Below are 11,698 nucleotides of genomic sequence, written 5' to 3'. Positions count from 1 at the left end.
TGCATGGCGAAAGCCAAGCCCTTGCTGTTGCATTCCAGCGCAAATATCTGCTCTGCCACCTCAAGTTTCTGTTTCTTATTGCTAGTGTTTATGCCCATAAAACACGAGTTTGAAAGGATGCTCCTTAGATAAAGTCCACTTTCCTGCTAATTATAAACAACTGAGTCACCCTCATAAACAGATTTGTCAGGTTCCTTCTTGGAAACAGTGAGTGCAGGCGGTTCAAGCGCAGTGTCACTGATCTGGCACTGCTGCTGTAGCCGGCAAACGGGTTACCTTTAAGTTGATTCACATAAAGGCAGTGGGCTCCATAGGGGAAGCTGGTTAACGCTGGTCGGAGCTGCCTCCGCACCATGTACCCACCCATTGCCCACGGGAAGGAGAGAGGAGACATCGAGACGGGGGGACAGCGGTGTCTGGCTGAGAACACAATTTCCTGGGTGCAGCGATGCTTAATCCTCAATTAGGAAGCGAGAAATGATCTGCGTTGCCGCCGTTTCGGTACTCACCTTCTAGGTAAGTGTAAGATCAGGCAAGCCTGCCCCAAACATCTGCTGCTAGACACAGCTGTCACAAAATGTTAAGCTGTATCTGGAGACTAAATCTGCCAACAGGATTTTTACAGTCGATTGAAGAGAAGTGCTTGTCTAGACTAATTTCCAGCTCTTTATATTGAATCTGAGCAAGTTCAGCTTTCCCTGTCCTTTGGCGTGGCCTCTAGGCACGAGGACAGGGCTTGTAACACCTCAGCTGTTCCCCAGGCTGCTCCCTAAATTGCTGGGTTATTCTTTACCGGGATCAAAGTAAAAATCCCCGAAATCTAGCATCTAAGCAGTCCCAGTTCAGGTTACACCTCAGCCTTTCAAAGCCTGCATGGGAAAATTTGCTAAAGCCGTTGTGCACAGAAGCATCGGTGACTTCTTCAGAGTTTCGAGTTTGCAGTGAGATAAATCAAACTTATTCTAGTTACGCCAACAGAAGCTTTCTGGCATGCAGGTGCACTCTGCTGGGGCTTAACTCACAGAAATCAGCAGGAAAGATGCTTTAAATGTTTCTCCTGGATATGCTCAGTCAGACAGCCCCAGCCCAGGGAAGTCAGGGAGGTTTCCAGATGAAGAACGAGCTTCTGCTTCGTCGGCGGTGCAGGCTGAAAGAACAGGGATGCTGTTTGCACCCTTATCCGCACCTGGAGCGGGCATCAGTGACCCTGCCGGAGCAGCATGCTGGATTTGCAGAGCTGACTGTAATCCTAAGCTGGCTCTCGCGGCCAGGCTCTTCCCCAGGGCAGGGAGCAGCCACAGAATCACAGAATCACAGAATCATATAGGTTGGAAAAGACCTTTAAGATCATCGAGTCCAACCATAAACCTAACACTGCCAGAAGGGTGACTACCAGCCGCAAGAGATGTCTGGAGGGTTTTTCCCATAGTCCTTTAGCCAGCAAGCGCAGGCTTTTACTCTGTACCCTCCTTTCTTCCAACCAAAAAAAAAAAAAAAAAAAAAGAGAGAAAAAGAACAGTGTTTCCCCTAAATCCTATTTTCCATTGAATCAGAATAAAGCCACTTGTTTTGCTTCCTTGCTGTTCTCCTCGGGTTGAAAGGGAGACTCACCTTCTGCCTCTTAACACGGAAAAGAAATTGTTTCAAATGAGCTTTGGCAAAACTCCCTGTCTCCAATAGGTGTTTGCTAGCATGAAGAGTTTGCAAGGAAATTGCCATCAATGGCAGTAATTCTCGGGTGAGCTTTGCTCCGGTATCAGTGCAATCTTCCAGGGTTAAACAGAGCAGCAGAGTGAAATAACGAGAAACTGAATTTAAGAGAGAATTTTGGGTGTTTTTCACGCAGCTTCTTGCTTCCCTGTTGAGTTTTATGGCTTATCACCTATTGTAGCTAAAGTAACTGCCCATAAAGGACAGCAGTCTTATTTCCAGGCCTTCAAAGAGGCAAATGTATGTAATGAATACCATAAGGAGCACCCTTATGCTGTGCCACAGGGTTTATCTTTTTCCAGCTTAAAAAAATATAACCCACCCCTAACTAGCTGTTCTGCACAAACTGCGATGTTGCTCTTCATCACTGGGCTGTACGAGCTGGGAGAGATTTTATCCCTGGTTTTTAAGGGGATGAAAGCCCATCTCACCGAGCAGGAAAACCACCCACATCTAAAGATACAGACCCGGGTTCAGCCAGCACCGAGGAATGCTTTTAATGACAGCCTGCTTTGATAACAGCTCAGGGAAGGGAGAAGAATTAAAGGTCCGGAGCCTGCCAGATTGCAGGGGGAAGACAAGCCAAATAAAGGAGACACATGGGATGAGCAGCACGCAGGAACAAGGGGCTTTTGTCGGACGAGGGAGCCGCAGAGACCTTCCTGGGCTGGGAGCGACATTGCTAGTGCCGCGGTTAGGTGTCTTTATAAAGGTACTTCTTGCTCACCTGCAAGTTCTGCATGCCAAACTCCTGGCAGCCCCAGGTAGGAATTGGAGTAATTGCACCAAATCTTCATTATAAGTCGTGCAGGTCTCTGCTCTTTGGCTGACCAGGGCTTTCTTCAAAAGCACGCGGAGGGAAGCGCCCCACGCCAGCAGCGTTCACCCCAGCATGCAATAGCAGTGAGCGTCAGGACACACGGGCAGGGACCAGCAGCAGGACGCTGACATTTTAGCATCCTTCAGAAGGCTTCTCTGCTGCCTTTGGGTGTTAGAAGATTAGGTCTTTGTAGGAGGCACATCCCATCTCTGCGCACAGCAGTTACAGCCTTGCTGGTGGCATATTTTCCCCTTTGCTGCTGGGTGTGAGGTGGGATAAACGCATACAAGGTCATCTCATGCCTTTCGCCTGCTCAGTTCAACACCCCATGACCCTTCATCTTCAAGCTCTGCATGAACCTCCTTCTCTCCTGCATAGCTCCCTACATGAGATGAGTAATTTTAGAGGAGGAGCTCTGCAAGGAGGAGCCAGGGCAAAGCTTTGGCTAGCTGCAAGAAAGCATTATTCGCCGCCCTTTGCTGACAGCTCCCGCTGACAGCGAGGCAGTGTCACTTCCTTGAGCTCAAGACTGGGAGAAGGGGACATGTCCCACCAGGAGGGCTCACACCGACCGTCCTCTTCCCAGCGTATGGCCAACGCTCTGCAGCAGCTCTCTTTGAGTCAGGTTTGAGGCGACCAGCATTATTTCGGGCCATGCTCCCCCACTGTCCCGGGTCACCGTGCAGCATAGCTCCACCCCGAGTGATGCAGAGTCACACTCCATGGTGCAACGGTCATGAGACTTCACGGGCTTGGTCTGCCCAGCGTTTCTTAATCCACGGTGGAGGAGCATGTGCCACCTGCTTTGTGGGCTGCTGTCCTCGAGGGTGCTTGAGTCAGGTCCTCTCACTCCTGCTTTTTCACCCTGGCAAGCAACATGCTGACTTGAAGCGTTGCTGCCACAAAGCCCATCAGCTCTTGGGGTGCCCTGGGCAGTGTCTTTAGTGAGCTGGTAGCAGCTCCATGCCCAAGTTCACCTCCAACCTGAGTTAGGCTCTCCTGGTATAACTTCTAACCAAGACCCACAATAATCATGGAACATCAGCCTAAGCTCATCACCAGGACTTTGGGGAAGGAGGCATGCTCAAGAGCAAGGCACGCCCATAAGTGATGTCCCTCTGCAATTAACTTTCTCCAGCTTGTCCTCTCTTTAAAGGAGATGCACCAATCCAATTCCCTTGTCTACATCCAAGAAGGCTTCTTGCATCAAGTTTCTTCCTAAAGATCTCCACCCTCTGGTCATAACTGACAGTGGCAGATGGTTTGATGTATTAAATTTGATTTGGGATATTAATGGTTTTGTTCTAGCATATTTTGAGGTTAAGCCCCACCTGCCCCGCTGCCACCGGTCAGGAGTTGATGCAGGAGGCTCAGCTGATGGACCTGGGATCACTGCAGACGTGTTTTGAACAGAGTTGGTTTCCTTGCAGAGCATGGCACAGCAAGCAATGCCGGACACATCCCTGGGGCAGATGCGTCCCACCTACATCTACAAGGTGGTTCTGCTGGGGAGCACATCAGTGGGGAAGTCAAGCCTGGCCTACCGATACGTGAAAAATGACTTCAAGGAGTCGCTGCCAACCGTGGGATGTGAGTGAGTGGCTTCAATAGTTTGATGGCTCTGGACAAGAGGCCAGGCCTGATGCCCTTCCTTGCAGTGGGGTGGGATGCAGGAGAACAGGTTGGTATATCCTGCAGTAGCACAGACCCACTTTTGAACACGATACAGACTTACCCCAGAGCCAGACCTCCCCCATTGCTGTCACCTTCAGATCTTTGCAGCCCATTTTCCTCAGCACCAGGCTGTAAGCAAAGCCGCATCCAAATTGCACAGGTTTGGTTTAGCGCTGCTTTTTGGAGGCAGATGAGCAGCGAAATGAGTGAAACCTCAGGTCCAAACTGTGTGGCCCCATCTACCCTATACGTGCTTGGTCCTGCGCTGCCCTCACAGCTATTGGGACACCCTAGGAGAGTCTCTCCCATACATGTGCTGCCCCAGCCTCAACGTCCTGCTGGAGCAAGGAGGTTCTGGCTGGGGTGCAGGTGGGCAGGACAGCCCCGGCGGCAGTGACCAGCTGCGGCAAGACCCCCCCAGCACTGCCTGATGGTAGGCTCGCAGGAGTGCCTCGTTCCTCCAGCCTGCCTGCAGACTCCCCACGCCCTGGCCAGGCTGCAAACCCCGCTGGCAAAGGGGAGAGCATCTGCCCCTGTGAGTCCTGTCCTGACAAGCCATGCTGAACAACCCGCTTCTGAAGGCAGGCTGCATCCATGCTCATGCTTTGATGAAAACCATCTGGAGAGCCGAGCGCCCTGCTCCCTCTATAACCTCCCTCGAGCCAACACACTTGCTGCGATCAAGCTGCCTCCCCTGTACTTTCGCATCAGCACAGCTTCCTACAGCACCTAGATGTTCATTTTATATGATATACCTGGGTTTTGCCCTAAGAAGGCACAGCAGGCACAGAGGTTGTGGTCCCACTTGGAGCCTGAAGAGCTAGCTGGTGGAGGAGAGCGAAGCCCTGCGGAGCTGCTCCCCTTGTCCCTCTGCCTTGGCTCTGGTTGGTCCACGAGCAGCCGTCTGCTCCCTGGGAGCAGGGATGGAGGCTCTCCTCCAGAGGGAACCCTTTTCGGGAGATATTCCTGTTCGCAGCTCTCACAGGTCTGACCTACCAGCAAGGTGGAGGTGGCTCTATCTGGGGGCTATTCTGCAAAGCTCAGCGCTATCTGACATCAAAACTGGGGTGCGGCCACCAAATCTGCTGCTAGGAAGGGCTCCCAGCCTGCCACAAGCTGCCCTGCCTTGTGGCACGCCATCCCAGCAACGGTGCCGGTGCTTACGAGAAACCCATCCCAATTTTGTGCATTAGAGCACAGTTACCAGCCCTCGGGATGGGTTTGACCTCGCGGCAGCTGATCTGAGCTCTCTGCTCTCGCTGCAAGCAAACGTGAATCTTGCTTGCAGGCTCCTTCTTCACACAGACGCTCAACCTGGAGGTAGCCACCGTCAGGTTTGAGATCTGGGACACGGCAGGCCAGGAGAAGTACCACAGCGTCTGCCACCTCTACTACCGGGGCGCCCACGCTGCTCTCCTTGTTTACGACATCAGTAACAAGGTAAGGCCGGGGTGCCGATCCCGTCCGTGCCGAAACTACGCCACGCTGCAGCAGCACTGGCAGGGCAGAGGTGTCCAGATGATGGTGGTTGTCCTTGCTAGAGCAGAAAGCAGTACACAAGCACCACCTGAGAAGATGAATGTCCCACCTGGGATGTGCCAGGGGCTGTCCCTGCCCAGGCAGGACCACGCCACCACCCCAGGGGCGATTTCTGCTGCCATGAAGAAAGGGTGCATCCCATCCAAGGCCGATTTATCCCTAAAGGTGTTTGAGGGCCAGTGACCTGTTTCCCTGAGAGAGAGGGCAATCAAAGCCTCCCCATCACACCTCTTCCACCCGCTTTGGTTTGGTGCCACCCATCCAGCTTTGCTATGCCTCAGTCAAAGGGATTAAATCAAATCCCATTAAATGGTTGGTTTTGTCTCCGTCTCTCCAGGAAACACTCAACAGAGCAAAGCTGTGGCTGAGGGACCTGGAGAAAGAATTCCTTCCCGATGAAATTGTCATCGCTTTGGTGGGCAACAAGACAGACCTTGCTGCTGAGCGAGAAGTCGCCACCGAGGTGAGCACCTGTGGTGGGCTCCCAGGGGCCCTCATCGCCCCCTCACCAGCAAACACTGGGATATGTCCTAGCAAAGCCGAGAATTAAAAGGCTTTCAGACACCTCCCAAGTCCCTGTACAATTAGTGACCTGCCGTGAAATGCCACCGTAACCGAACAAGCAGCCCCAGAGGGAGCTGGGGAAATAACTCTACTTGTCTCCACCTAGGAGGGGGAAGAGTTTGCAAGGACCAAAGACCTCTTGTTCATGGAGACATCTGCAAAATCCAACCACCAAGTAAACGATATCTTTATGGCCATAGGTGAGTTGTGCGACAGCTCTAGCTGAGAGCAAGAGGCAGGTGAACCACTGGCCCCAAACCTCTGCTTCAGGGCTGCAAACACCTTCCCTCCCCTAAAGCTGACCCCCTTCGTTGCTCGTGCTTGCCACCAAGGTCTGCTTCCCTGCCAGTCCAGCCTGCGCCGCATCTGGCGGCTTCAAGGGTCATAGCCACAGCGGTCCGTGGTTTTGGTGCAACACGTCACACCCCTTAGGGCAGAGGGACAGACAGATCCACCCCAGGATGCTCCAACATCAGAAATGGATTTCAGGCCCTCACCCAAAGCCACAATTTTCTTTTGCTTTAGTACCTGAGCTAGGTGTAATAGTGTCCCCAGTGTAGCTGTTTGGTAGAGATCTAACACTGTTACTGTGGGACGGTACCGGTGACCATCGGTGGGTCCCCTGGGGTGGGACAAGACAGGACAGCCATTGCATCCCACCCCACCAGCAGGAGAAGTGAGCCCTTTCTCACCTTGTGTTTCTTCCTAGCCCAAGAGCTCCTGCAGCGGGAACAAGTGAAGGCACCCACCCTGTCCCCGCACGGGAGGTCAACAGTCGACCAAGGGGAGAGCGGGGCAAGGACGGGGTGCTGCCAGCTCTGAGGGCGGGCAGCTCTGGACCTCAGCAGCGGCTGGATGAGGTCTCCAAGAGGAGCAATGACAAAGCAGGGGGGACGCAGAAGTGCAGGGGTAGCTCAGCCGGACCTCCCTCTCCCTCGGAGCAAGGTCAGAGCCCATCCTGGGGGCACGGGGCCTCTTCAACCCTCTAGCACTGGCTTCACCCGAGGGGTAAAGCACAGGGGTTTCGTCCACCAACTGTCTGCTTCCAGAGGGGAGTGCAACCCACCAGCACCGCTGCCACCAGCCATGACTGGTGACATCCCCTCCCAGCTGCAAGTCAGCTCCTCTGTGCCCCTTCCCATCTGAAAAGGGAGGGCTTAACTTTGTGGGGCGAAGCAGGTGCATCTTGGTGGCTTTATACCCAGGCTGCAAATAAAGAGAATATTGCCCTAAAGGTGTTATTTTTTTTATTCCTGACCCAGATGTCAGCCTGCAGGTGGGGACCACAGGAAGCCTTGAGGTGGCAGGTACCGGGGCCAGTGCTCCCCGCGCCCTGCCGGCCCCCACCTGACCCATTACAGGGGTCACAGCTCATCCTCAGGAGAAATCACCGATTTATTGCCGATACAAGAGCCAGGTCTGGGGGTAGAGCAGGGCCAAAGCAAATGCCAAGCATTGCAGTAGCCTGTACCTTGCAGGGCCTTCCCTTTGTGCATTGAATTACGCTGCAGGAACGCATCTTGGCTGGAAGAGGAGAAAAAAAAAAGCACCCAGGCCCTCTCCAAAAGCATGCTGGTGCCCAGCAAAGCCGGGGGACGTCAGGCTCAGGGAATATGTTGCCCTTTCTGGGAGAGCTGCGGCAACACGGGCACAACCACAGACAAAGAGCAGCACCACCCACCCGGTCTGCAGGGCAACGCAACCGCCGAGCTTTTGGGGCATGCCCCGACGGCGATGCCAGCCCATGGGGCAAGGCTTGGCCGGGCTGAGCTCGGCTGCAAGGCAGCAGACACCTTTGAAGATGTTCCCCATGGAGAGGAGGGGACCACAGAACCCTTTGCCCAGGTTTGCCAGGTCAGGTCCCCCCCCTCCAGGACCCCACACCAGCTGGGGACACCCACCTGCAATGCCTCCCCAGGGCTGAGCCATCCTGGAGCGGGGACAGGGGCTCCTTCTCAGCAAGAAGGCAGATTTGCTGCCTCCTCTTGCCTAAATCCCCTTCCTTAGGGCAGCTGGGAGACATCGGGTGCTAATTGCCACTCATCCCCCCCCATCTGCCCCCTCCCTCCCAAGATTAACCCTTCCCACCCCAAACAACCCTAGACCCTCAATGCTGGGCCAGGAGCTGCACCCAGGGATGCTGAGGGTCACCCTTCTCTGTGGCCCCTCTTGCCCCCAAACTGAGGAGGGGGTAAAATGCTCTGTCCTGGGGACACAGCTCACGAGGGGACATCTGGGGACATGCAGTGCAATGGACAGGGCCCCGTGTGCTCCCCGAATGTTTCTGACCCACACCGTGGAAATGGGGTGGCTGTTTCTGACCCCGACACCATGGAAATTAAGGTGTCGAGGGCACCCATGGGTGCTGGCATGCTGTGGGGACCCCAGGAGATGCACCTGGGGAAGGGGGGCCCCCGGGGCTTATTTTTAAGGCATTTTTTGGGGTGTGGGGGGATAAACATGCCATGTTGTGCAGAGAAGGAAGCGCTGCCGCACTGCATGCACCGCCGGGGCAGAGTGCAAAACTGCAGTGAGACCGGCGTTTTGGGGGGTTGCACCCCCGCCCTGCAACCCCCCGCAACCTCCCGCGCTGCATTTCGGAGCAGAGAGGCTGGGACACAGGGATGAGAGGAGAAGGGCTTTTATTGTCGGCTTCAGCTCAGGGTCTCCACTCCTGCCGGGGGGGCTGGGGGTGCAGGCCGGGGGGGGCACAGAGTTGCCGCCGGCCGGCCCCCCCGGGATGGGTGCCCTCACCCAAGGCTTGCCGACGCCCGAACCGCCCCACCGGCCTGATCCCGCGGCCCGTGTACCAGGAGGGGTCGATGTCCGGGTCTGCAAGGCAAAAGTCACGGAGCCATCAGGGGGTGATGGCAGAGGGGACACGGAGGGGGGGACAGAGCATTGCACCCATGGGTGGGGGGGATGACGAACCCCAGGAGAGTGGGAAAAGGGGCTGGGGGGTCGGATAAAAGCTGTCACAAAGGCTGTTTCAAAGCAAACCTTTGCTTCTGCATAGTGACCCCCCCCTCTGCCCCCCAAATGCAGCTGAGTCTGGGGATGAAGAGGGGGCTGGAGGCGGGGGGTGGCTGGGGGGAGTCCCTTACTCCTGCTCTCCTTACTCCTGATTTCCATGGAGCGCTCGCGGATGCGGCCGTGGGCGACGGGCAGGGTCAGGCAGGTGAGCAGCAGGCACAGGAGGCAGGCGGCCCCCAGCTTCATCCCCGGCACCTCTCCGGCCACGGCGGCTCGGTCCCGAAGCTTCCCAGCCCCTGGTGCTTCCTCCTGCTGCCACGAAGACAGCGGCCTCCGACACGGCTGTGGGAGCGAAGGGGTTTGGCCGTCGCAGAGAGAGCCTGCTTGGTTACATGCTCGCAGGGTGAGCCCCACATCGGGAGGGGAAGGCTGCGATGGAGGGGATGGGGTGACCGTATCACCGCTGCCATGGGACTGCCGGCCCCGTCACAGCATCCCCGGGCCAGCTGCCATGCAAAGGGCACGGGGCAGCTTGGTCAAAACCCGGGGGTTTTGCTGGCGCTGATGCCTCTGGGGAAAATCTCCCCTGCAAACGTGAGTTGTACAAACTTCATGTTAATTAAAATAGGTTTTCAGCCTAGCCTAGCGCCTTAGGCCGGGCCTGGCGTTGCCCTTTCTGGCTGGGACCCCCAGCGTGCCCATGGTGGCAGGACCCCGCAGCCCAGGAGAGGGGGAGAGGGGCCAGTGCCGAAACAGGGGCTGGAGGCACAAATGGGTTTTGCTGTCGGATGCTGGGTGATGGATGGATGGACCACGGCCACCTCTGCACCCTCGGCACCCACCCCTAGAGCTGGCTGCCGACATGATAACCTGGGAGCACCCTGTAACATGCTTTATGGCAGCAAGGCAATGAGCGGGACCGTGCGGGGCAGGCTGAGCGACGGGCTTGATTCCTACAGCTGCCTGCAACGAGGGAGCGGGGCGAGGGGCAGAAGCAGGAGAGCCGGGTTAAGCAGGACACGGCCACGGCGGGGACGCAGCGGCAGCTTTATTTCCAGGGACTTTTGCGAAGGGGAAGCTTGCAGCGTGCCGGGCAGGAGCCAGTCGGGGTTGCTGAGAGCTCAGGTTTGCTGCGGCCGCTGACTTTTTACAACCCCCTTTTGGAAACCTCCCAGCCAGCTGGACAGACACAAAGACACGCACATGCAGGCGAAGCAGCGCTCGGGAAATTATCCAGCAACAAAAGCATCACGAGAGGGAGAGAAAAGCCGTGCTCCCCCTCCGCCGGGGCTGCGCTTACCGTGGTAGGGTGAGGCGAGGTGCCCGGCTGCTGTCCCGCTGAGCCGAGCGGCCGCCGTCTGAGCCAGAGTCCCCTCCGGTCGCCGTTTTTATGGCCGGTTTCGTGCTGATGTCAGAGGCGAGCCCCGGCGGGGACCGAGCTGGGGCATCTTCCCTCCCCGCTGTACCCTCTCATCAAATCAGCAGAGGGATTTTCATGACTCAGAAGGGACCAGTGTTTTATCGACCGCTGGCTGAGGCAGATAGCTTGGGAATATGTTAATCCTTGTCCTCCACCCCGTGAAGTTTTCCGCTCCATCACCGCGCTCACAGGGAGCCCCTTGCCCAAAACCCACTTGGGAGGGTCAGTGGGTGATGCCACCCCGAACGCTGTGCCCGCGCGTCGGGGTCCCGCTGCCGCAAACCGACGCTGCAGGAGTTACGCCGGGTGCCGCCACCCTTCACCTTCAAACCACCCCCCAAAAGCTGCTTTAAGGAAATCAGAAAATTAAATGCGGAGAAGAGGGGAAGGCAACTTGCTGGGGTGCGCAGGCTGGCGGGAGAGGGCTCGTCCCTGCGGCGTGGGGGCTTCAAACCTCCCATTTTAAATGGGTGAAACCACCAGGTGAAGGTTTCTGATGATGTTTGTTCTGCCAGATGTGGTGCTGGAGGAGCCAGCTCGGGTCCCCAGCACAGGGGGTCGGTCGGGGTCCAAACGCTCGTCCACCCTCAGGCAAAACTGGAATTACTGGGACTTTGAGGGACATCCCGAAACGGGGACATCTCTGTATTGGCAAGATGGTAAAGACACCATCACTGGTGGGGTGTGGGCGGGGGAAAGGGGTCCGCCTGCCACCGCCACGTGGGGCTGGCATTGCCCTGGGACAGATCTCCATCTCATGCCACGGTCGGCTCCGATGCCCGAGCACAGCCGGTGTTGGGGGACGGTCACGGGAGCAGAGTGGCACAGAGCGTGGTGGCTGTGGAGGGGCATCAAAGGCAGGGAAAGGGATGAAGAGAGGAGAAAAAAAACCCCATCGGCCAAGCAAACCCAGGCCCTGGGCTCAGCAGGGCTCTCTCCACCCCAAGGTTGTTGCTGTTATTTAATACAGATTTAAAGCATCCCCTTGATATTGTGGG

The 11,698-nt window shown here is 56.2% G+C and overlaps 2 protein-coding genes across 4 annotated transcripts; one reads left to right on the top strand and one right to left on the bottom strand.

Annotated features, from left to right (window-relative positions):
• Nucleotides 1–437: 437 nt before the first annotated feature.
• On the top strand, nt 438–7,505 carry RAB17 (RAB17, member RAS oncogene family). Of its 2 annotated transcripts, none has more exons than XM_075511662.1 (6): nt 438–516; nt 3,961–4,120; nt 5,493–5,644; nt 6,081–6,206; nt 6,414–6,507; nt 7,017–7,505. In XM_075511662.1, exons 2-6 carry the CDS (start codon nt 3,964–3,966, stop codon nt 7,127–7,129), a joined length of 642 nt encoding a protein of 213 aa, XP_075367777.1. In that variant the 5' UTR covers nt 438–516; nt 3,961–3,963; the 3' UTR covers nt 7,130–7,505. The 2 variants fall into 2 exon arrangements, with proteins under 2 accessions (XP_075367777.1, XP_075367775.1); XM_075511660.1 differs by lacking the exon at nt 438–516 and adding an exon at nt 3,029–3,155 and having other exon boundaries at nt 3,963–4,120.
• A 1,450-nt stretch (nt 7,506–8,955) lies between these two features.
• PRLH (prolactin releasing hormone) lies at nt 8,956–10,724 on the bottom strand. 2 transcript variants are annotated; one of them, XM_075512204.1, is made up of 3 exons: nt 10,581–10,724; nt 9,412–9,622; nt 8,956–9,139 (listed from the first exon to the last, which is right to left on the bottom strand). In XM_075512204.1, exons 2-3 carry the CDS (start codon nt 9,524–9,526, stop codon nt 8,967–8,969), a joined length of 288 nt encoding a protein of 95 aa, XP_075368319.1. In that variant the 5' UTR covers nt 9,527–9,622; nt 10,581–10,724; the 3' UTR covers nt 8,956–8,966. The 2 variants fall into 2 exon arrangements, with proteins under 2 accessions (XP_075368319.1, XP_075368320.1); XM_075512205.1 differs by having other exon boundaries at nt 9,427–9,622.
• Between the last annotated feature and the right edge of the window lie 974 nt (nt 10,725–11,698).

Source organism: Mycteria americana, chromosome 9 (genome assembly GCF_035582795.1).
Source record: "Mycteria americana isolate JAX WOST 10 ecotype Jacksonville Zoo and Gardens chromosome 9, USCA_MyAme_1.0, whole genome shotgun sequence".
NCBI lineage: Eukaryota > Metazoa > Chordata > Aves > Ciconiiformes > Ciconiidae > Mycteria > Mycteria americana.
Note: the sequence above shows the minus strand (reverse complement) of the source record. Positions and strands in the feature narration are given on the sequence as shown.